The sequence below is a fragment of the Schistocerca serialis genome, chromosome 2 (assembly GCF_023864345.2).
Source record: "Schistocerca serialis cubense isolate TAMUIC-IGC-003099 chromosome 2, iqSchSeri2.2, whole genome shotgun sequence".
NCBI classification, from domain to species: Eukaryota; Metazoa; Arthropoda; class Insecta; order Orthoptera; family Acrididae; genus Schistocerca; species Schistocerca serialis.
The window spans coordinates 611132363-611156587 of NC_064639.1; the positions used below are offsets into that span (position 1 = coordinate 611132363).

The 24225-nt window shown below is 38.1% G+C and overlaps 1 protein-coding gene across 2 annotated transcripts in view; it reads left to right on the top strand.

The window, feature by feature from the left end:
• The window catches only part of LOC126457653 (uncharacterized), a 76176-nt gene extending 59008 nt beyond the window's left edge, over nt 1-17168 (top strand). For both annotated transcript variants that reach the window (XM_050094142.1, XM_050094141.1), the window contains one exon: nt 14692-17168. In XM_050094142.1, the coding sequence (XP_049950099.1) occupies nt 14692-15128 (437 nt within the window). In that variant the 3' untranslated portion in view covers nt 15129-17168. The remainder of the gene's footprint in view (nt 1-14691) is intronic.
• Nucleotides 17169-24225: the final 7057 nt, after the last annotated feature.

Sequence of the window (24225 nt, forward strand, 5' to 3'; positions counted from 1 at the left end):
TCTGGCAGACAACACACTTCCTTACCACCTGTAGAATCTTCATGTAAGGTTGGGGAAACAACAATATTGACCTATTTTGTCATTGCACTTAGCAGTGTCATAATGGCCCCAAGTATTGTGTGTGTGTGTGTGTGTGTGTGTGTGTGTGTGTAAGATAAAATCATCCACATATTCCTCCGGCAAACACACATGCCATTGTTATTGTTCATGATGGTTCCTATGTAACAGAACACCTTTGTGAATAGTGAAAAACCTTTTTAACTCTTCAACACCATTTTGCATAAGTTTCACTCTTACCTTACTCCATCGTGTGTCTACTTGCTGTAATGGCTCCATGTGTTTACACATTTGGGCATAGTATGATCAGAGTGTTTAGTCTTCATCAACATACCTCTTATTTCAATCTTCCTGCTCTAAAAGATCGTTAAATTCCTCTAAGCCTTGTGGTAGTCGAGAAAGAGCATCAGCTATTATGTTCTGGTTTCCCTTTATGTACACTATTTCAAAAGCAAATCCTTGAAGATCATACACCACCTGGCCATCACTTGGTGTAGCAATTTACAAGTTAACAAAAATGATAGGGACTGACGGTCACAGTATACTTTTGTGTGTTTACCTCAGAGGAGATATTCAAACTTTTGAAAGGACCATATTACAACCAAACTCTTCAACTCCATAACTGAATATGAACGTTCAGCATAGGATAAGATGCGGCTGGCAAAGCTAATTACTTTAGGGGTGAGTTTTACCTCTTCTTCTGCCATTTGAAAAAGACACGCACCCAGACCCTGAGAACATGCATCAGTGCATAAGCAAACATCCTTCTTCATGTCTGGTTGAGATAGAATATTATCATTTAATAAGGCTTTCTTGATGTTCTTGAAACTGGATTGACGTTGCTTGTCCCATAAACAAGGTCTGCTTTTCCAGAGAAGATTGAGAAAAGCATCACTGTTCATAAGTTGGTTAGGGATGAATTTCCTGAAAAATGAGACTAGGCCTAAGTATGCCTTTAATTGTCTCTTGTTTTGAGGTACAGGACAGTTCCTAATGGCGTCAAGTATTTTAGGATCTAGCAGTATGCCTTCTGAAGAGATTGTGTTTCCCAAAAACTTTATCTTTTCTTTTCCGAAACTAGATTTCTTGGGATTTTTGTGTTATTCCATGTTCGGAAAAGCAATTCAATACTTGCTCAATTAATCATAAGTGTTCTACCCATGAGGGTGTGCCAACTAAAAGGTCATCCACATATACTGTTACCTTACTCAAAAGTTCGTGTCGTAGCACCTTGTCCAGGGCAGAGATAAATGCACCTGAACTTACATTCAATCCAAACAGTAACATTTGAAATTCGAAGCTCCTACCTCCACATATGAAGGTTAATTTCTTTTCTTACTGCTTCCCTCTTTGTCCATGGTATAGGGTATGAAGTAGAACAAAAAGTTTTGTGAGGATATACTTCCATTGTGTACACAAAATTCTTAATGATACTTGGTCTTTTTTCAAACACATGGATATAAGGAAATATCAGTTTCCTAAATTCTGCTTGCTGTCCTTGAGACAAGCACTTTCATCCACTTACCACTCTGTTTATTGTGTCAATGTTTACCTCTTCTGCTGCGGACTGTTAGTTATTGTATGTGTTGACAAACGTGACTACAGGATTTACCAATTGAACCTCAAAGTCATGAGTAACTTCAGTTTTACGTCTATCAGTACTTGCCCTGATTAGGTCTATTGCAAATAATTGGTTATTTACAGTGAAATGATATTGGCCTTTTCCTTTATCAGTTTGTACTTGGTATGTCCTAACTGTATCCATACCAATTAAACAGTCAACAAGTAATTTCTCCACTATCAAAACAATGCACTGTACAGAAAACTGACCTAATTGGATGAGAATTAAAGCTTGTACGAGGTGCATTCGAGTTCTAAGGCCTCCGATTTTTTTTCTCCGGACTGGAAAGATATAGAAACATGCGCATTGTTTTAAAATGAGGCCGCGTTCATTGTCAATACGTCCCAGAGATGGCAGCACCGTAAGGCAGATGGAATTTTACCGCCAGCGGCGAGAATGAGAACTGTTTTAAATACTTAAAATGGCGACGTTTTCCTTACTTGAACAGCGTGCAATCATTCGTTTTCTGAATTTGTGTGGTGTGAAACCAATTGAAATTCATCGACAGTTGAAGGAGACGTGTGGTGATGGAGTTACGGATGTGTCGAAAGTGCGTTCGTGGGTGCGACAGTTTAATGAAGGCAGAATATCGTGTGACAACAAACCGAAACAACCTCGGGCTCACACAAGCCGGTCTGACGACATGATCAAGAAAGTGGAGAGAATTGTTTTGGGGGATCGCCGAATGACTGTTGAACAGATCGCCTCCAGAGTTGGCATTTCTGTGGGTTCTGTGCACACAATCCTGCATGACGACCTGAAAATGCGAAAAGTGTCATCCAGGTGGGTGCCACGAATGCTGACGGACGACCACATGGCTGTCCGTGTGGCATGTTGCCAAGCAATGTTGACGCACAACGACAGCATGAATGGGACTTTCTTTTCGTCAGTTGTGACAATGGATGAGACATGGATGCCATTTTTCAATCCAGAAACAAAGCACCAGTCAGCTCAATGGAAGCACACAGATTCACCTCCACCAAAAAAATTTCGGGTAACCGCCAGTGCTGAAAAAATGATGGTGTCCATGTTCTGGGACAGCGAGGGCGTAATCCTTACCCATTGTGTTCCAAAGGGCACTACGGTAACAGGTGCATCCTACGAAAATGTTTTGAAGAACAAATTCCTTCCTGCACTGCAACAAAAACGTCCGGGAAGGGCTGCGCGTGTACTGTTTCACCAAGATAATGCACCCGAACATCGAGCTAACGTTACGCAACAGTTTCTTCGTGATAACAACTTTGAAGTGATTCCTCATGCTCCCTACTCACCTGACCTGGCTCCTAGTGACTTTTGGCTTTTTCCAACAATGAAAGACACTCTCCGTGGCCGCACGTTCACCAGCCGTGCTGCTATTGCCTCAGCGATTTTCCAGTGGTCAAAACAGACTCCTAAAGAAGCCTTCGCCGCTGCCATGGAATCATGGCATCAGCGTTGTGAAAAATGTGGACATCTGCAGGGCGATTACATCGAGAAGTAACGCCAGTTTCATCGATTTTGGGTGAGTAGTTAATTAGAAAAAAAAAAATCGGAGGCCTTAGAACTTGAATGCACCTTGTCTTTTGACTCCTTTCGATTTCTGACCAGTCGCAGTTTGTACTTCGCAATTTTGTACTGGTAGTGTGGGTATACACCCACATTTCTTCAGTTCTTCAAAGCTTCCCTTTGACGTCAGATTAGTAGTAGCACCTGTGTCAAGCACAATGGGTACATCAAGGTCAAATATTTTGGCTTTAATAGTAGCTTGTACTTTCCCCTTTGTCAAATTTTGCTGTGTGTCCTCATTACTTTGATACAGATCATTTTTCACATCACTACCTTGATCGTATCTGATGAAGCAAGTGTCAATCAAGCTTGTACCCCCACTCTCCTTCCAGGTCACAGAATGGGGGCCTACCATGACCATTTCAAGTTTTCTGGAATCCCGGTGGCGTAGGTCTCTGGGTTAGGCGTAACTTCTACTAATGGACTGTTGATGTTTGATTACGCCAGTTAGTATCAAGCAAGGCTCTCAACTGAAATTACCTTTGCCTTTGCGTGTTATTCGACATATGTGCTTTCATTGCTGCCAGAATTATGCTATCTATGTGTTATTCGGCTGTTTGGTATTGTTTCATGTTTGCCAAGCGATCGGCTGATTATTGCTGCTAGGTTGTGTCTGTAAATATTGTACATGCTGGCCATACAATACTTGCCCATTATAGTTGTTTTTGTTAAATATTTGCCCATTTCTTTTATACCTGCCCTAGAATTTACGGATTTTTGCCATTGTCATTGTGATTATCGTTACCATTACCATAGATCTTTGTGGGATAAGGTTGCCATCCATGTTGTACTACGAATCTGTTGTTCACCTGTTGATCCATAAATCTCTGTGGCACTATCTGCATATTAACAGGCTTGGGTTGTACTGATCTCTCTTCTTATATCAAATCTGTTGAGTCCATTACAGATAGAAAGTATTTGGTGTTGTGTTCCGGAATGGTAATGAGTTTTCCTTAATGTGGGCAGGTGGATGGTCCTAAAATTTTCAGCACATCTACTTGAGATACCGGATTCGTCTAGTATCTGGTTTTATTCAAATATTTTTCAAAGTAGCCCCTTAAACTTCCATGTTTGCTATTGAATGGAGAGGGGTTGAATACTTAATGTGTGAGGCTCTCTTGCATGGCCTCAGACCAATCTTTATCCAGAAAGGCTCTCTCAAACTGTTCATAGTAGTGGCTACGCTCCACCATGTCCGTAGCCCATAGTAGAACGTCACCCTGTGTGTATCAAACAACAAATCTAATTTTCTAGGCTTCCGCCCAGGTACGAGGTAAAACATTTCGAAATGCTCTGATAAAGACCACAGGATTTGTTCCTCTCACTTCAAAGGTAAATAAGAACCTTCAACATCGCAGCGTGTCAGCAATCGTTGGTTAATATATTAAAAAACTAAAAACCCACCTCGATTGCGAAAAAAGCACCTCGTGTTAACCTAGGTTTCGGCGTTGATAACTAAACCTTCTTCAGAACAACAATAAAACCCACAAATGCCTAAGAAGACCTTTGTCAATGATTAAAAGAACACCATAGCTATGCATTTATAAAGGGAAAAAAAAGGAAAACACAAACAGTACATACGTACAAAGTCAAAACCACTACTTAACTTGATGGTGTACGCTCCACCTCACACCGGCCTATGTTCGATGGGCCGTGACCCATGCAGCTACAAATGGTCACTCACTTATAAGCTTGTATCGCACTGGTAGATGAGACAATCAATTCCTCGTTCATAGAACGATGGTGGCCACTGACAGATCCACAACTGCAACCACTCTTGCACATCATTGACCTACTGAAACCAACATCCATGCAAGTCCTTCATCAGGTCACTAAAGATGTGAAAATCACACAGTGAGAGATCCGGGCTGTGCAGCGGATGCAGCAGAGTTTCTCAACAAAATTGATAGAACATACCCTTTGTCCAATTGGCAGTGTGGGGATGGGCTTATTGTACAACAGGGTGATTCCACCCGACAGTGTGAGAGCAAACAGCAAAGCCAATAGTGGAAATATTCCATATCTAGCCCACCAAAGTAGTCCAAAGCTTCTCACAAAATTTCCAGTACATCTGCAGCTACAGTTACACAATTACTCTGCAGTTCACAATTAAGTGCCTTGTACAGGGCTCATCAAATGACCTTCGAAATACTTCTGTATCATTCCACTCTCAAACAGCATGTGGGGAAAAATGAATACTTTAATCTTTCTCTGCAAACTCTAATTTCTCTTATTTTATTATGATGATAATTTCTCTCTGTGTAGATGGGCACTGACAAAGTATTTTCACACTCTGAGGAGGATGTTTGTGATTGAAATTTCATGAGAAGATCCTGCCACAGTGAAAAACACCTTTATTATAGTGACTGCCACCCCAATTCATGTATCATATCTGTGGCAGTATCTCCCTATTTTGTGATAATACAAAACAAGCTGCCCTTCTTTGAACTTTTTCAATGTCCTCCATCTGTCCTATATGAAGTGGATCCCACACTGCATAGGAGGACTCCAGAAGCAGTCTCTTTAGTAGATCTGTTACATTTGCTAAGTGTTCTGCCAATAAATCACATTCTTTGGTTTGCTTTCCACACAACATTAACTATCTCATAGTTCCAGTTTAAGTTATTCGTAATTGTAATTCCTAAATATTTAGTTGATTTTACAGCCTTTAGATTTGTGTAATTTATTATGTAAGTGAAATTTAGCGGATTCCTTTTCATGCTCATGTGAATGACTTCACACTTTTCATGATTTAGAGTCAGTTGCCACTTTTTGCACCATACACATATCTGGTCTATATCATTTTGCAGTTCATTTTGGTCATCTGATGACTTTATATTATGGTAAATGACAGCATATACATTTATGAAATTATAATCTTTCTACACAGCAGACAAAAATTATTTGAGGAGAACCATTTTAACCACCCATATAACATTGGAAATAAAAATAATTTTATGCTACCCACACACCAATTGAAGATTATATGCATAGACTCCATAGTATATGAGGGATGACAATATATGTTAAGTTAATGAGCAAAAACATATTAAATATGAAGCTAGAAATTTGAAAAACAAGGTTACAGAAATGGGAAAAATGCTACTATTCAATAGAAGAATTCATAGAGGATGAAAACATAATTTGAACAAGGGGTATTAAATTTTAGTGTGTGTATCTATATCAAAATTGTATTATTATTCTTATTATTCCATTTGTTAACATCAGCTGCTCTATGTTTATGGGGAAATTTTACCACAATTTCGATGTGTCTCCTGTAACTGAATCAGATGATTTAGATTATGTACACTATGAGACAAGTAAACCACAATTCACATCATCTGCAAGCACTGTAAGAGAACAGCTCAGATTTTCTCCTATTTCATTTGTGTAGAAACGGAATAACAGAAAGCCTATAACAGTTCCTTGGGGAATTCCAGATGTTACTTTTATTTTACTCAATGACATTCCATCAGTTACTATGAACTGTGACATTTCTAACAGGAAATCTCAAATACATTTACACAACTGAGACAATACTCCATAGGTATTCAATTTAATTAGAAGTCGCTTGTGAGGAATGGTGTCAAAAGCCTTCTATAAATCTAAGAATATGCCATCAATTTGACATCCCCTGTCAATAGCACTCATTACTTCATGAGAATAAAGTGTTGGTTGTGTTTCACAAGAATGATATTTTCTGAATCTGTGTTGACTATTTGTCAATAAGTTATTTTCTTTGAGGTGATTCATAATGTTCAAGTACAGTATACATCCAAAATCCTATTGCATATCAATGTTAGTCATATAGGTTTATAATTCAGCAGAATGCTCGTATTTCCTTTCTTGGGTATTGATGTGACTAGTGCAACTTGCGTATGAATCTTTCTATAAGTGAGCATTTGTATATGATTGCCAAGTATAGTGCTATTGTATCAGCATTCTCTGAATGGAACCTGACTGGTAAACACTAAGGCCTGGAAGCCTTGCTTTTTGTAAGTATTTTAAGCTACTTCACTACAATGAGAATATCTACTCCTAAATTACTCATGTTGACAGTTGTTCTTGATTTGAATTCTGGAGTATTTACTTCATCATCTTTTGTGAAGGAATTTCAGAAAACTGTGTTAAGTAGCTTTGTTTTAGTGGTGCTTTCATCAATAACATCACCATTGTTATTACACAGTGAAGATATTGATTGCTTCTTACCACTGGTGTACTTTATGTGTGACCAGAATCTCTTTGGGTTTTCTACCTGATTTCGAGAGAGAGTTTTTGTTGTGGAAACAATTAAAAGAATCTCATATGGAAGTTTGTGCTAAATTTTGAGCTTGTGTAAAACGTTGTCTTGTCTAGGAGATTTTGCATTCTTTTAAATTTGTTATGCTTTTTTTTATTGCTTCTGCAGTAGTGTTCTGAACTGTTTTGTGTACCATGGGGAATGAGTAGCGTCTCATATTAATTTATTTGGTATATAGCTCTCAGTTTCCTTCAATAGTATTTATTTGAATTTAAACCTTATCTGATCTATGCTTACATAGTCAGACTGGATGGTGAGGAGACTGTCTCTTAACAAGGTGTCCAACGAATGTTTATCTGCTGTTTAAAACAGATATATTTTGCTTTTATTTTTGGTTTGTTTGGATATTGTGGTATTCAGTCTAGCTACACCAACTTTATGGTCAGTAAGTCCTGTATCTTTCATGATGCTCCTTTCTTGGTCAGGATTATTTCTTGCAAAGAGGTCAAATATGTTTTCACAACCATTTTGTCCTTGAGTGGGCTTCTGAGCTGGTTGTTTGAAATAATTTTCCAAGAAGGTATTCAGCACAATTTCAGATGCCATTTTATGCCTATCGCTGGCTTTAAACACGTATTTTTGCCAACATATCCATGGCACAAGTCAAGGAATCGGCAGTTATGATAACACTCTTCTTCGACTAGGGGCCTTCTGCTCGTACAGTTCCTCAAGCGTGGAACAAAATCAGTGTCCAATTCTATGAAGACACTTTGCAGAAACTGTGATGTTCCATAAAGTCAAAGTGCCCAGGAATTCTTTTGGATGGAATCATCGTGTTGCAAGATAATGCCCGCCCCCACATTGCCAATCGAGTAAAGTCTATGCTTCAACGATTTGGTTGGAAAACACTGCCCCAGTCTCCATACAGCCCAGATGTTTCATCATGTGATTTTTCACATAGTCGGCAACCTCAAGAAAGACTCTAGATGCATCAGCAGTCAACTATATTACATGAAACGAGAATTGATCATCTCATGTCCCAGTGGGATAAATGTGTTAGCTCTTGCAGTGATTACCATTGATTGGAACCATTCCATTGTCCTGTTGTGGTGGGTATTCAGTTTCCATTTGACTACCCCTCATATTATTAACAAAACTTTAGGTACCTCATAATGTATAAGACTAGGGTAACTAGCATATGGTATTGTGCCTGCAATGTTGATTCTAACTCTGTCATGTATTTGGAGTTACATCGTAGTGTGCAGGGCCAAATTGCAGTGAGTAAATAAGTTTGATGAGAGATGAAAGACTCAGTGTTTATTCCGAGTCAGAAACTGAAAACTGGTGAAGGCAGAAAGCCTCGCTTGTGCGGTGGAATCTGAGCTAACTATTTGTAGTATCGTTCCCAGAACCGATCGCAGTCCCCTGGTTTGGAGCCGAGTGGAAGGCTTAAACCAGAGGCTCAGACGATTCTGCGGAGATCTGGGGTGCAAATTTCTCGACCTCCGCTATCGGGTGGAGAAATGTAGGGTCCCCCTGAATAGGTCAGGCGTGCACTACATGCAGGAAGTGGCTACAAGGGTAGCGGAGTACGTGTGGAGTGCGCATGTGGGTTTTTTAGATTAGAGAATTCCCTCCCTAGGCCCGACAAGACACCTCCTGAGACGCGGCAAGGTAGGAGTAGGCAAAATGCAACAGGAAATAACAATATTAATCTGCTAATAGTAAACTGCAGGAGTATCTATAGAAAGGTCCCAGAACTGCTCTCATTAATAAATGGTCACAATGCCCACATAGTACTAGGGACAGAAAGTTGGCTGAAACCAGATGTAAACAGTAATGAAATCCTAAACTCAGATTGGAATGTATACTGCAGAGACAGGCTGGACAGTGAAGAGGGAGGCGTATTCATAGCGATAAGAAGTGCAATAGTATCGAAGGAAATTGACGGAGATCCGAAATGTAAAATAATTTGGGTGAAGGTCACGGTTAAAGCAGCCTCAGACATGGTAATTGGATGTCTCTATAGGCCCCCTAGCTCAGCAGCTGTTGTGGCTGAGCACTTGAAGGTTAATTTGGAAAATATTTCGAGTAGAATTCCCCACCATGTTATAGTTCTGGGTGGAGATTTTAATTTGCCGGATATAGACTGGGAGACTCAAACGTTCATAACGGGTGGCAGGGACAAAGAATCCAGTGAAATTTTTTTAAGTGCTTTATCTGAAAACTACCTTGAGCAGTTAAACAGAGAACCGACTCGTGGCGAAAACATATTAGACCTTCTGGTGACAAACAGACCCGAACTATTTGAAACATTTAACGCAGAACAGGGAATCAGCGATCATAAAGCGGTTACTGCATCGATGATTTCAGCCGTAAATGAAATATTAAAAAAGGTAGGAAGATTTTTATGTTTAGCAAAAGTGACAAAAAGCAGATTGCGGAGTACTTGACAGCTCAACACGAAAGTTTTGTCTCAAGTACAGATAGTGTTGAGGATCAGTAGACAAAGTTCAAAACCATCGTACAATATGCATTAGATGAGTATGTGCCAAGCAAGATCGTAAGAGATGGAAAAGAGCCACCGTGGTACATCAACCGAGTTAGAAAACTGCTGCAGAAGCAAAGGGAACTTCACAACAAACATAAACATAGCCAAAGCCTTGCAGACAAACAAAAATGACGCGAAGCGAAATGTAGTGTGAGGAGGGCTATGCGAGAGGCGTTCAATGAATTTGAAAGTAAAGTTCTATGTACTGACTTGGCAGAAAATCCTAAGAAATTTTGGTCTTATGTCAAAGCAGTAGGTGGATCAAAACAAAATGTCCAGACACTCTGTGACCAAAATGGTACTGAAACACAGGATGACAGACTAAAGACCGAAATACTAAATGTCTTTCTCCAAAGCTGTTTCACAGAGGAAGACTGCACTGTAGTTCCTTCTCTAGATTGTCACACAGATGATAAAATGGTAGGTATCGAAATAGACGACAGAGTGATAGAGAAACAATTAAAATCGCTCAAAAGAGGAAAGGCCGCTGGACCTGATGGGATACCAGTTCGATTTTACACAGAGTACGCGAAGGAACTTGCCCCCCTTCTTGCAACGGTGTACCGTAGGTCTCTAGAAGAGCGTAGCGTTCCAAAGGATTGGAAAAGGGCACAGGTCATTCCCGTTTTCAAGAAGGGACGTTGAACAGATGTGCAGAACTATAGACCTATATCTCTAACGTCAATCAGTTGTAGAATTTTGGAACACGTATTATGTTCGAGTATAATGACTTTTCTGGAGACTAGAAATCTACTCTGTAGGAATCAGCATGGGTTTCGAAAAAGATGATCATGTGAAACCCAGCTCACGCTATTAGTCCATGAGACTCAGAGGGCCGTAGACGCAGGTTCCCAGGTAGATGCCGTGTTTCTTGACTTCCGCAAGGCGTTTGATACAGTTCCCCGCAGTCGTTTAATGAACAAAGTAAGAGCATGTGGACTATCAGACCAATTGTGTGATTGGATTGAGGAGTTCCTAGATAACAGAACGCAGCATGTCATTCTCAATGGAGAGAAGTCTTCCGAAGTAAGAGTGATTTGAGGTGTGCCACAGGGGAGTGTCATAGGACTGTTGCTATTCACAATATACATAAATGACTTTGGGATGACATCGGAAGTTCACTGAGGCTTTTTGCGGATGATGCTGTGGTATATTGAGAGGTTGTAACAATGGAAAATTGTACTGAAATGCAGGAGGATCTGCAGCGAATTGACACATGGTGCAGGGAATGGCAATTGAATCTCAATTTAGACAAGTGTAATGTGCTGCTAATACATACAAAGAATGATCCCTTATCATTGAGCTACAATATAGCAGGTCAGCAAATGGAAGCAGTTAATTCCATAAATTATCTGGGCGTATGCATTAGGAGTGATTTAAAATGGAATGATCATATAAAGTTGATCATTGGTAAAGCAGATGCCAGACTGAGATTCATTGGAAGAATCCTAAGGAAATGCAATCCAAAAACAAAGGAAGTAGGTTACAGTACACTTGTTCGCCCACTGCTTGAATACTGCTCAGCAGTGTGGGATCCGTACCAGATAGGGTTGATAGAAGAGATAGAGAAGATCCAACGGAGAGCAGTGCGCTTCATTACAGGATCATTTAGTAATTGCGAAAGCATTACGGAGATGATAGATAAACTACAGTGGAAGACTCTGCAGGAGAGACGCTCAGTAGCTCGGTACGGGCTATTGTTGAAGTTTCGAGAACATACCTTCACCGAGGAGTCAAGCAGTATGTTGCTCCCTCCTACGTATATCTCGCGAAGAGACCATGAGGATAAAATCAGAGAGATTTAGAGCCCACACAGAGGCATACCGACAATCCTTCTTTCCACAAACAATATGAGACTGGAATAGAAGGGAGAACCGATAGAGGTACTCAAGGTACCGTCCGCCACACACCGTGAGGTGGCTTGCGGAGTATGGATGTAGAAGTAGATGTAGATGTAGGTGTAGATGTAGATGTAGATGTAGATGACCAGCAGCTTGGCAGAGAGTTAAACCAAAATTTATTTGTTACTGTTTTGTGATAACAATTCAGCACCTGAATTCAGTGTTCTTACAGTGAAGCATTTCTTTAAATAAAAAGACCAAACAGAAATTATGTGGAACATATGAAAGGATCAATGAAGGATAGCGTGTTCTCACAGTTACGACAGTTCTGTTTCCCAAAATTGAGTATTTGGGTGCATTTTTCCCATTTAGGGTATGTGCAATGTACAAGCATGGTTTCACCATTTTATATAAATCCAAAATTTGTGAATTAAGAAGAAAACAGAATGTGTCCCTGTATTTCAAATCCCGGCTTCTTTTATCAGGATGCAGAGGTAATACGTTGACTGTGTGAACAAATCTGTGAATTGTCTTGCAGTTAGTGATGTCTTTTGTGAGGAGTACAGTTGTGGACAAGTGTGATAGGAAGGATGTGAATATTAATGAAAATAAACTTACAATAATTAAAACAACTTCTCAGTTACAGCATCTCTCTGTGCAGTCACTCAGAAGAAAAAAATATTATACTGTCTCACATTCATAAAATGTATTACAGTTTATCACATGACTCCCTAATGCATCATTCAGAAGCTCCAGATTGTGGCCAGTTTGACATTACTAGAACAGTGTGCCATATTTTCACTGCAAGCGGTTTTTATGCTGAAGAGAGGGCACTAAATTGCTTCCCCTGTTTCTGATGAGGGCATAAATGAGATGTAGCTTTCAAAATTTTGAATAGGTATGTGTTTTGCTAGCTCTTCCCATTTGTTTTTGTTTTATTCCATGCTTTCAAAGCAGAAAGAGTGTGTGTGTGTGGGGGGGGGGGTCTTCATCATTATCGTTTGTACAATTCGAGGTGCTATCCAAAATTTTTGGGACTGGTGCTGCCGTCTGTTAAAAAACTTACCATTAGACTAATGGTCACCATCACCTTCAAAGTAGTTCCCATCCACTCATCCTGTTTGAGGATCCATCATAAAATCACCGCACACCAAACACAGAGTATGACCACTGTTGACACGCAACACGTCTTCCCGGCTGAATGCCACTCTGCACACTGACTCATCAGATATGCAGCTCTCACCACCTAGCAGTGCAAAGATCTACTACTCCTACTTTATTCTACATCAAATAATTAGTAACAATAAAGTTTAAGGACATCGTGCAGCTTTTTCTTCTGAATACACCAGGTAAGGATACCGAAGTTTAGGATATACGAACTGCAGTTTACCAAAGTAGGGCTGTGATATATATGCAGGTGGAATATTACAATTTTGAGTTAATTATACATTTTACATTTTTAATATTGCTAAATATTTCACTTTTGTTAATTTATAAGAACAGTGATAACAGTTTTTTCCAATTATCTCAGGTGTGTTGTGACTTACTTAATATTATGAAGCTGAGGTATCTGCAAGAAATAACATTTTTATTTATTTTGTATGAAGACAAAGAACTCATTTGGAGAATAAAATATATTTTAAGTCAGAATTTGTTCAAGGTGATCTTTCAATTTGGTAGTGGGGCAGTCTGTGAGATTTCTAAGTGGGACATTGACTTGCTACAGCTTAGCCCGGAGTACATTTTTTTTTTTTTTTTTTTTTTTTAAATTTTATGTAAGGTTGCTCTGTGCCTATTCGTGTGATGTTTTGACTTTATTTTAGTATGATATTATTGCTGGTTACATGTTAAGTTTGTTATCACTGTTTTTGGTAAGCCTTATTACTTTTAAATGACAAACACACTCAGTTTTGGAAATGTGTCCCTCTTCTCAGTTTTGGAAATGTGTCCCTCTTCAGATTGTCCTGGATCATGATTCCCAAGGTTTTTGTCCAGTTTTACTTTCTTACAATTTTGTTTCCTGTAAATAATTTCTCTGTTTCTTTATTTTGAATTCCATTATTGCAGTCTTTGTAAAATATTAGATGGCTTTCATTGAAATACTAAATTATTTCATTGATAACACTGTTGCAAAATGTGTTTAGGCTGTCTACACAAATATTGTTTCTTGCTGCTCATGTATGATTTTTATAAATTTGTAGCTAGTTTCTCTAACCCCCACATTCCATAGCTTATCAAGTAATACATTGATGTTAACAGTGATTTTTTTCTAAAATCAAGGAATATTTCAATAAGATACTTCCTTTTCGCCCCTGGCAGTTATTATTTTCCCAATTAATTATGCTGCAGCCACTGAAGTTGACTTATTTTTCTCGAAGCCATTCTAGTTCTGAAACATTAGATTGTGTTCACATTCCATAGCTTGTCAAGTAATACAGTGATGTTAACACAATCAGATGTTTTTTTCTGAAATCAAGGAATACTTCAATAAGATATTCCCTTTTCACTCTGACAGTTATTATTTTGCCAAGTAATTGTGCTGCAGTTACTGAAGTTGACTTATTTTTCATAAAACCATTCTGATTCTGAAACAGATTGTGTTGACTAAGAAATTTCTCTAGTCTAATGTAGATAACTTTCACAATCGCCATAAAAAATGCAGGTGAGATTGAGGTTAGTCAGTAGTTTTCAATTCTCGACGTGTCAGCTTAATTATAAATTGGAATTGTTTTTGTTATTTTTATATTGTGTGAGAAACTGTCTGATAATTATGTCATTTACCTCTGTACCTGTGACATTGTTGAATTGCCTACTTATTTTTGTTGCTTTATTTTAGGGGATGGGGCTGCTGTTCTTATAAGAGCATTGGAACCAATTGAAGGATTGAATTACATGTGTCTCCAGCGACAGCAAAGCAGGAAAAGAAAAAACGATGGAAGTGTAAAAATGTCATTGCAAAACAATAATCTGAAACCACATGAACTATGTAATGGTCCAGGGAAGTTGTGTATTAGCATGAATATTGATCGTCATACTTGCAACATGAAAGATTTAAGTCTGTGGGAAGGGATGTGGATTGAGGAAGATAATGAAAGCCGTAAAATATCAGAAAGTGAGCTTTTTGTTAAAACACACAGAATTGGTATTGATTCTGTTGGTGCAGAGTGGGCTAAGAAACCACTTCGTTATTATCTAATGGGAAACAAATCTGTTAGTCGGTTGGATAAGCAGAAGGAGTTAGAACTTAGAAATATGGTTGTATCATCTTCATGAGACACCCACTTTTGTGCAATATGTCCCTTGTGTTTTGTTACCATTTTACTAGAACAGTAACTAAACTTAGTGTAAGATTTTTGTATGCTGGTGGACCAGTGGTTGGAAAAACTAGAATACCTTCATATGAAGAGGCATTATTGTCCGCGCATACAAAGTTGACACGTGGCACGGTGGCTGATGGGAGGGGCGCAAATGGGAAATGCCTTTGCGATCGCTCACATCAGGCACCGCGCGGAGTGCCAACTTTGTTCGCATGTGTAGCACAGTAGACTTTAATCTGTGATCCTCTGTTTGGAATGGTCTTACTATTAGAAGCAATAACAGAATAAAAACCTATGCCAAACATATTCTGGCGTCTTCCAGATTTAACATTTCCATTTTTGATTATATGTAATGTTTTCTTTAAAAAAAATGCACTGATTCTTTTAACTTGTACATCAAATGAAAGTGTGTATTATTATTATTATTATTATTATTATTATTATTATTATTATAGGTTTGGCCTCCTAAGGACGACGTCAAATAACATATGTCTTCTTTCTTTCAAGTAGTTTTTCACGCTTTCCACATGTTTTTCTCTTTTTTCTTCTGTGTCTGTTATGCCGGTCATTTTTCTTTGTTCTCTCCTGGAAGCCTTTGAAACTTTTTACTTTGTTCTGTACTTTTGTCTTTTACTTATTTCTTCCTGCTTTATTTACATTTCCCTCAAGTCTGTTTTAACTCCTTTGATCCCGATCATTGATGTTTTTGGGTTTCTGTCAAAAAAAGTTAAAAATTCTTTTTGTTATTTTGTTTTCATCTAGTCTTTCTATGTGTCCATAGAACACAACTCTTTTCTTCCTCATCATGTTTAATGTTCATTCTACTTTTTCATAAATTTCTTTATTACTACTCAATTTGCATTTCCCAGTTTCATATGTTGGTCCCAAGATTTTCCTGATTATTTTCCCTTCCTTCTATTTCCCTAATTGTTTGGCTGTATTTAATGAAAGGTGTTCTGAAGCATAAAAGCATTCTGATCTAATGACAATGTTGTAACATCACAGTTGTGAGTTTATGGAAATAAATTCCTTGCTATACAGATTTTTTGTTAAGTTAATAGCCACTTCCAATTTCTTTGTGCTTGCTAAGTTAGTTTCTTTGTCCAAAGCATTTTTTTGTATTATTTCCCCTAAATATTTAAATTTTGTAGTCTTTTTTTATTTCATCCATAATCAGTTTCCATGTATTTTGGTGCCTCCAACACATTTGTCATATACTCTGCTTTTTCAAAAGATATGGGCATCAAAAGATATTGAAGCTGTGTCATGTAGGAGATCTATCTGCATTGTAGCCAGGAATGCAAGACTGTCTGCAAAGGCCAAACAAGCAGTACTCAGATTATCCCCTTTTCTTCCAGTTGTGCTTTTTAAAGTCCTTCTTCTTCTTCTTCTGTTCTTTTGCTCCATTCCTTGGTTACCTTTGCTAGTACGCAATTGAACAGCAGTAGGGACAATCCATTTCCTTCTCTTACACCAGTTTTCAAAAGCCTTAGAGATTTCACCCCAAAATTTAATTTTGTATTTGTTAGTGTGTTTTTTTATGGCTAACACTGATTAGTTGTCAACTCCAGGGCCAGCTTGGGAGGGCGACAGATCGAGCCATCACGCAGAGCAGCAGATTTTTGAGGAAGGCAAAATGCTATATTTTAATATGGCTCCGAAAGGATGAATTAAACAAGACAGTGAAAGAAACTTCCTGGCAGATTAAAACTGTGTGCCGGATTGGCAGATTAAAACTATGTGCCAGACTGAGACTCAAAGTCCCTAGTTTGAGGCTTGGTCCGGCACACACTTTTAATCTGTCAGGAAGTTTCAAATCAGCGCACACTCCGCTGCAGAGTGAAAATATCATTCTGAAGACAGTGAAAGTTTTCATAAAGTGTGAGAATAAATTGGAAATACAAACTATTCATAAAATCTAGTGTCTTACTGTAAATTATATGCAGTATTGTGAAACAGGTGACAAGTGAATAAATGTTGGCATGTAACAGCATAACATTTCCTATATAGAAACCTTAAACACCTGTATCAGTATTGCCGAGAAAAACTTTGTAACAAATAAGTAAGGAATAAGTAAAATACGAGCTGCCCACCATATGCCATAGTCTTTTGAACCCAGACATTGTGATCAAGCAGTGTTTATAAGTGAAAAAATGCATGCCATCCTTACCCCCACCCCTCCCCACTCCCCTCCCTCCCCAATCCCTCTCCTTTGGACCTGCAAGTTATTACCATTTACATTGCTCTTCGTGCCACTCTTCTCTAAATTCTTTTTTTCTATTTCATCTGTAACTGCATTTGACGTTCCCTCATTTTCTTTTCTTTCTCAGTTTTGAAAGACATAATCAGCAGATATTGATATTCTGATCATTTAAAAAAAAAAAAAATAAATAAATAAATGAAAAAAATCCTGTCAAACCGTATTTCGGAGCTAAAGCAACTAATGTGCACTTCATGAACTGCTTATTCAGTTTTGTCGTATTTCAAACTGTTTGCATTCCAACAACATTATTAGTATTTGACTGTTACTTTTTGTTACAATAGATGAAAGTGCTTTCAAAACTGCCTGTTTCAAGCCATAAATTGTGCTCGGGGCATGTCGGACTGAGGACCTTCTCAATATTTGATCATAACTGTTTTTCCTTTGTATAATTTGGGCACACTAAATATGTCCTGGCAATTTATACACTGGTTTTCCAACAAATAAAGCCATTATGTGTAAGTCATTCCACTTTCTACAGCAGAAGCTCTGATAATACTGCCAACAATGCAGTTCTCAGCTATGCTGATTGCTATTGTGCTGGTCACGGTACTGCCACTCCATCTCAATGACCATGTTGCAAACTCTGCCTTCTTGGTTGTTTATTAATGGACTACAACTAATACAAGCACTGATCAAAAAGTTTCCATTTGAAGGTGTTATTGCAGTGTATATGCAATGTAGTGCAACTCCAATGCAGCTATATAAGCACCAAGATGTAATCACCGGATTAGCATAGCATTCATGTCTTTCCGATGTGTGTGGTAAATGTGGAAACATGAACTATGGCAAATTTATTATCAAATACAACCAAACAGGAACAATGTGCTGTTATTCAGTTTTTGGCTGCTGAATGATAAACATTGGTAGACATCCATCAGAGGGTGAAGAATGTATATGAGACAGCATGTTTATCAAAAACCACCATTGTGGAGTGTCATGATGCAGAAGTTATACCATCTCAAAGTGGAGACACTCAATCACCTGCCCTATGTCCTGATTCTTACCATCCTCTTATCATATCTTCAGTCCCTTAAAAAAGGCATTGAAAGTTCAACGATTTCTGTCAAATGAGACTGTGCAGCTGACAGTGACAGGCTTCTGCATGCAACAGGACACAGTGTTTTGTGAAATGAGTATCTTCAACCTGGTGCACCAATGGTATGATTGCCTCTATGCTCATGGTGATATTGCCTGATTACCAGACCAATTTTGGACTATACGGCCTTCAAATGGAAACTTTTTTATCATCCATTATGGTTGTGAGTAAGGTGGGGCATAGTGATTGAACTGTGGTTTATGTCACTGATAGAGATTTGTATGTGCTGTGCTTGTTAGAAACATATTTCATTTGCCACACACTGTTTATTTTTATTATTAACTTTGTGCAGTGATTATGTAGGTGAAGAAAGTTTGTATCCTGTTGTAGCATTCCTGTTGTGGCTGTCCACTAAACACAACAGCAATGATTTCATTAAAAGTTAGTATTTGTTGACTCAACTTACAGAGTCCGGCGATTAGTGGGTAATGTGAAAAGGCTGTCTCACTGTGACACACCATGTTTTCATTAGTCTATATTGCTAATAGTGTAAGCCCTTACAGTGTCTGATGGCAGAAAGTGCCTCTCAGGCAAACAGTATAGGAAAAAATGAACTGAAAGAAAAATGTAGATAAAATTTTCTTCAAATAAAGTTTTTTCAAACTAAAGATAGTGTTGATCAAAATTATCTAGGCATGAATGCAGAAGCACACATAAACCAGTGTAAGCATTCGGTAAGTGAAGATGTGGCTTCAGTATTAGAGGGTAAATTGGACATTGAGTGCAAGCCCTCTAATGAATGCAAAACTGTTCCAACTCAGTCTAGCAACTGCATATCTCAAACTCAGATTAAAAGTTATGTTGTTGATTCAAATCTCAGAAAATGGCCCAACAAAATAGGCAATTTTGTTAGGACAACCTTAGCCAAAAGAGGCCCTACAAAACAAGCAACCGGACATGACAGCTATACTAGGAATGATTCTAATCATTGCTTTACTTCTAAAACTTACAATTGTACATTGTGCAATGTTGAAGCTGTTCAGAAAAAATGAGCAGTTTATTCTGAAAGTGCAGATGTGGTTTTTTGTTTCTGCAACCCTAACGTTAAAATATTACTCACTTCAGCTGGTTACTGTAATTGGCAACACATTCCTGAGACATTAGCTAGCCTTGATAGGTCCCAAGTGCACTTAGAATAGCACCAAAATTAGGCGGAGCTCTCCAGAAGATTAAAATCTGGCACAAATTCTGTAGATATTAAATGTGGGATCCCAGAAATGAGAAGGTGTAACCAAATGTCTCATAACAGTTATTCATTTTTTGGCTTGACAGTGTCTTCCTGTAAGACAAACTTCAAACTCTTTACTTACAACAATGGGAATTTCTTAAAGTTGGTTGAATTATTAGGATAATTTGGATCAGTTTTGGAAGAACATGTAAGGAGGACAACTTGTGGTGAAAGTAAGTCTCATCATTATTTGGAGAAAAATACACAAAATGAAACAATTCACATTCTCCATCAAAAATAAAAACAAACCTAACAGCCCTATTCCCTCAGTCCAGTAAACACTAAGATAATTAATTGAACAGAAAATTAGTTTCTTGACTAGAAGTGTGTAGTATTACACTCTGGGAAGCAAGGTTGCAGACCGGCAGCGCCTATGTTGTTTGTTGCAATAAACTGAAGTCACAAAATATACTCTTCTTGAATTCTTGTTGTTGTTGATGATGATGATGATGTTAATTATATTATTATGATTATGATGATGTTGACTCGGCATGCCATTCTTAAAACAATTGGGGGAATGATCTTTGCGCTGGCCTAGGTCTTAATATGCTTAAGAACAAAATATTCTCCAGATAACGATGGATCATTGTATGGTATTCTTGCAATCAGTCCTGTCAATAATGTGACTTTCATGAGTGCTAGTCCTGCGTGGTTCGCAGGAGAGTTTCTGTAAAGTTTGGAAGGTAGGAAACGAGGTACTAGCGGAAGTAAAGCTGTGAGGACGAAGCGTGAGTCTTGCACGGGTAGCTCAGTTGGTAGAGCACTTGCCCACGAAAGGCAAAGGTCCCGAGTTCGAAACTCGGTCCAGCACACAGTTTTAATCTGCCAGAAAGTTTCATATCAGCGCATACTCCACTGCAGAGTGAAAATCTCATCCTGGAATGTGACTTTGTTCAATTATGTGAAAAGTAACTGGATAAACTTGTAAACTTTTGAAATAAATGCTTTTGGGAACCACTTGTCATACATTTGACTAACAACATATACAAAACAATTCTTGAATATAAATATCTTTACACATCATAGAATTTCAGTAAGTATGTTTTACATTGTTACAATGGAGAAAAGCCCCTTACTTACTCCTCATGTCTGATCCCTTTCATCACTTCACTTACACTCTCTTCAACTCGCCCCAATAATCATAAGGTAAACAAGGATGTTACATTTCAATGGTAAAAAGAGGTGTTAGAGGACACTGCAATAAGATTGTGATATCCTTAATGTACAAAATATTATTCAGAATACAAACGTATTTTCTAAAGAGTACATGATTAGATAATATTAAATACAATTATTATAATTTGTAGTTAGTTTATCTCAGGCGAAGGAAGCAAATTTGTCTTCATTGGATAATTAATGTTTTCAGAGACAAAGTGAAAATGTAAAGAATCAGATTGTCCAAATATAATGGTAAAAACATAATATGATAAATGAAATTTCAAATATACAGCATTGTAATATGAATGGTATTGAAAAATTCATTGGATTTAGGTGTATCATCACCTATTACTGGATAGACATTACAAAGGTACAGATTTGTTTTACACTAGTGTATGAAGAGAAGTCGCAACACTTAAAAATTGTAGCAAAATGCAGGAATACTTACATAGAATTGGCAACTAGTGCAGGGATTGGCCATTAATCCTCAGCATAAATAGATATAATGTACTGCAGATAAAGAGGCAGAAAATCATGTAAAGCATAACTGCACAATTGTGCAAAACAAATCACTGGAACCAATCACATCCATAAATACTAAGCGTATGCATACTGAGTAATTTAAAGCTGAATGACCACATAAAACTGATCACAGGTAAGGCAGATGTGTGGCTGAGACTAACTGAAAGAATCCTCAGAAAGTGTAGTCTATGCACAAATGAAACAATTACAAAACCCTCATTCAAACGAAATTTCAATATTTCTCATCAGTCTGTGATCTGTACCAAATAGGACTGACAGAGTAAAGAGAGAAGATCCAAAGAAGATCATTGTGTTTCGCCACAGGTTCATTTGTTAGATGCAAAAGTGTCCCAGATATCCTCACCCAGCTTTGGTGGCACATGCTACAAGAGAGGCATTCTGCAACATGGTGTGGTTTACTGTTAAAATTCCAAGTGTGTGTGCATTCCTAGAAGAATCAGCCAATGTATTGCTTCCTACAGTGTAATTCTCACAAAAGGGCTTATCAACAATTATTCTTCCCATGAACCATTCGCAACCGGAACAGAAAAGGGGGACGCAGTATATCCTCTGCCACATGCCGTAAAGTGTCTTGGGGAGTACGGATCAAAACAAGATAATGATATTTAATTTCCCTGCCCATTCTCATTACCAAATGTAATATTACTTAATAATGGATGTTAAGAGAAAGAATAAATTACCATTTACTATATTAATGTAGAGATACTGTTCCTACAAAAGGAAACATAAGACACAGTTTGAGCAGAGGGATGCCCCTGGTCCCAGACGAATGGGCTCATCTGTGTCCCTGAAGTGGGGAAGACACAAAATAGTGTATTTGAAAACGTACTGTTTTGATAGTAAATATACATTGTGAAATTCTAGTAATAATTGATTCGAGTGGGTATAAGCCTTATGACTATTTCGAATGACAAGGTGTTAACTAACACTTGATTCATTTCATATAAATTGATTTCAAAGTTTCATTAGCTCATTATTCATTTGTCTCTCCACCTATATTCATGATTTTTGGGGTTCCATACCGCAACCAGTTCAAACGGGTTCCATATAGGACCACTTTATTGTATGTCTGTCTATCCTTTCAGCTGTTAAAATGCCATTTTCTCAGGATCAGGTAGACAAATCAAGTTGAAATTTGTATCAAAAATTAAGATCTATGGCCTCTTGGCAGTGTAAAAAATAAGCTTCTAAGTCAGTGCAATCAAAAGATATGACCTTTTATGTCATGTGTTTTGGCACTCACAAACTCACTCATGACATGCATATAGGGTACTTCCCATTGACTTAGAATCATGACGTTTGGCAAGAGGTGAAGGTACACACTAAAACTGAAGAAAAAATTCAAAAATTGTTAATTTTTATTTCTAAAACATGAAAAAAAAATTTTTTTCACCATTTGTTATCTCACACACTGTCTGTGCATCTGCATCTACATCTATATCTATACTCTGCAAACCACATTGAGGTGCATGGCAGAGGGTACAGCCCAATGTACCAGTTAATAATGTTTCTTCAGGTTCCATGCACATTTGTAGTGTGAGGATATTGATTGATTGAATGCCTCTGTGTGTGCAGTGATTATTCTTAACTTATCCTCATGATCCCCCCATGAGCCATGAACCTTGTCGTTGATGGGGAGGCTTGCATGCCTCTGCGATACAGATAGCTGTACCATAGGTGCAACCACAACAGAGGAGTATCCATTGAGAGGCCAGACGAACTTATAGTTCCTGAAGAGCAGCAGCCTTTTCAGTAGTTGCAGATGCAACAGTCTGGATGATCGACTGATCTAGCCTTGTAACATTAACCAAAACAGCCTTGCTGTGCAGGTACTGTGAACAGTTGAAAGCAAGGGGAAACTACAATTGCAATTTTTCCTGTGGGCATGCAGCTCTGTTGTATGTTTAAATGATGATGGCATCCTCTTGGTCCCCCATTCGGATCTCCAAGCAGGGACTATTCAGGAGGACATTGTTATCAGGAGAAAAAAAAAACGGGCATTCTATGAATCGAAGTGTGGAATGTCAGATACCTTAATCGGGCAGGTAGGTTAGAAAATTTAAAAACGGAGATGGTTAGGTTAAAGCTAAATATAGTGGGAACTGGTGAAGTTTGGTGGCAGGAGGAACAAGACTTCTGGTCATGTGAATGCAGGGTTATAAATATAAAATCAAATAGGGGTAATGTAGGAATAGGTTTAATAATGAATAAAAAAATATAAGCACAGTTAAGCTGCTATGAACGGCATAGTGAACATGTTATTGTAGCAAAGATAGACATGAAGCCCACGCCTACCACAGTAGTACAAGTTTATCTGCTAACTAGCTTCCCAGATGACAAAGAGATTGAAGAAATGTATGATGAGATAAAAGAAGTTATTCAGATAGTGAAGGGAGACAAAAATTTAATAGTCATGTGGGACCGGAATTCTACAGTAGGAAAAGGAAGAGAAGGAAAAGTAGTAGGTGAATATGGAATGGGAGTAAGGAATGAAAGAGGAAACCGCCTGGTAGAATTTTACACAGAGCATAACTTAATCATAGGTAACACTTAGCTTAAGAATCATGAAAGAAGACTGTATATGTGGAAGAGGCCTGGAGATGCTGGAAGGTTTCAGATAGATTACATAATGGTAAGACAGAGATTTAGGAACCAGGTTTTTATTGTGGACCCTGACCACAATTTATTGGTTATGAACTGTAGATCAAAACTGAAGAAACTGCAAGAAGGTGGTATTTTAAGGAGATGGGACATAGATAATCTGA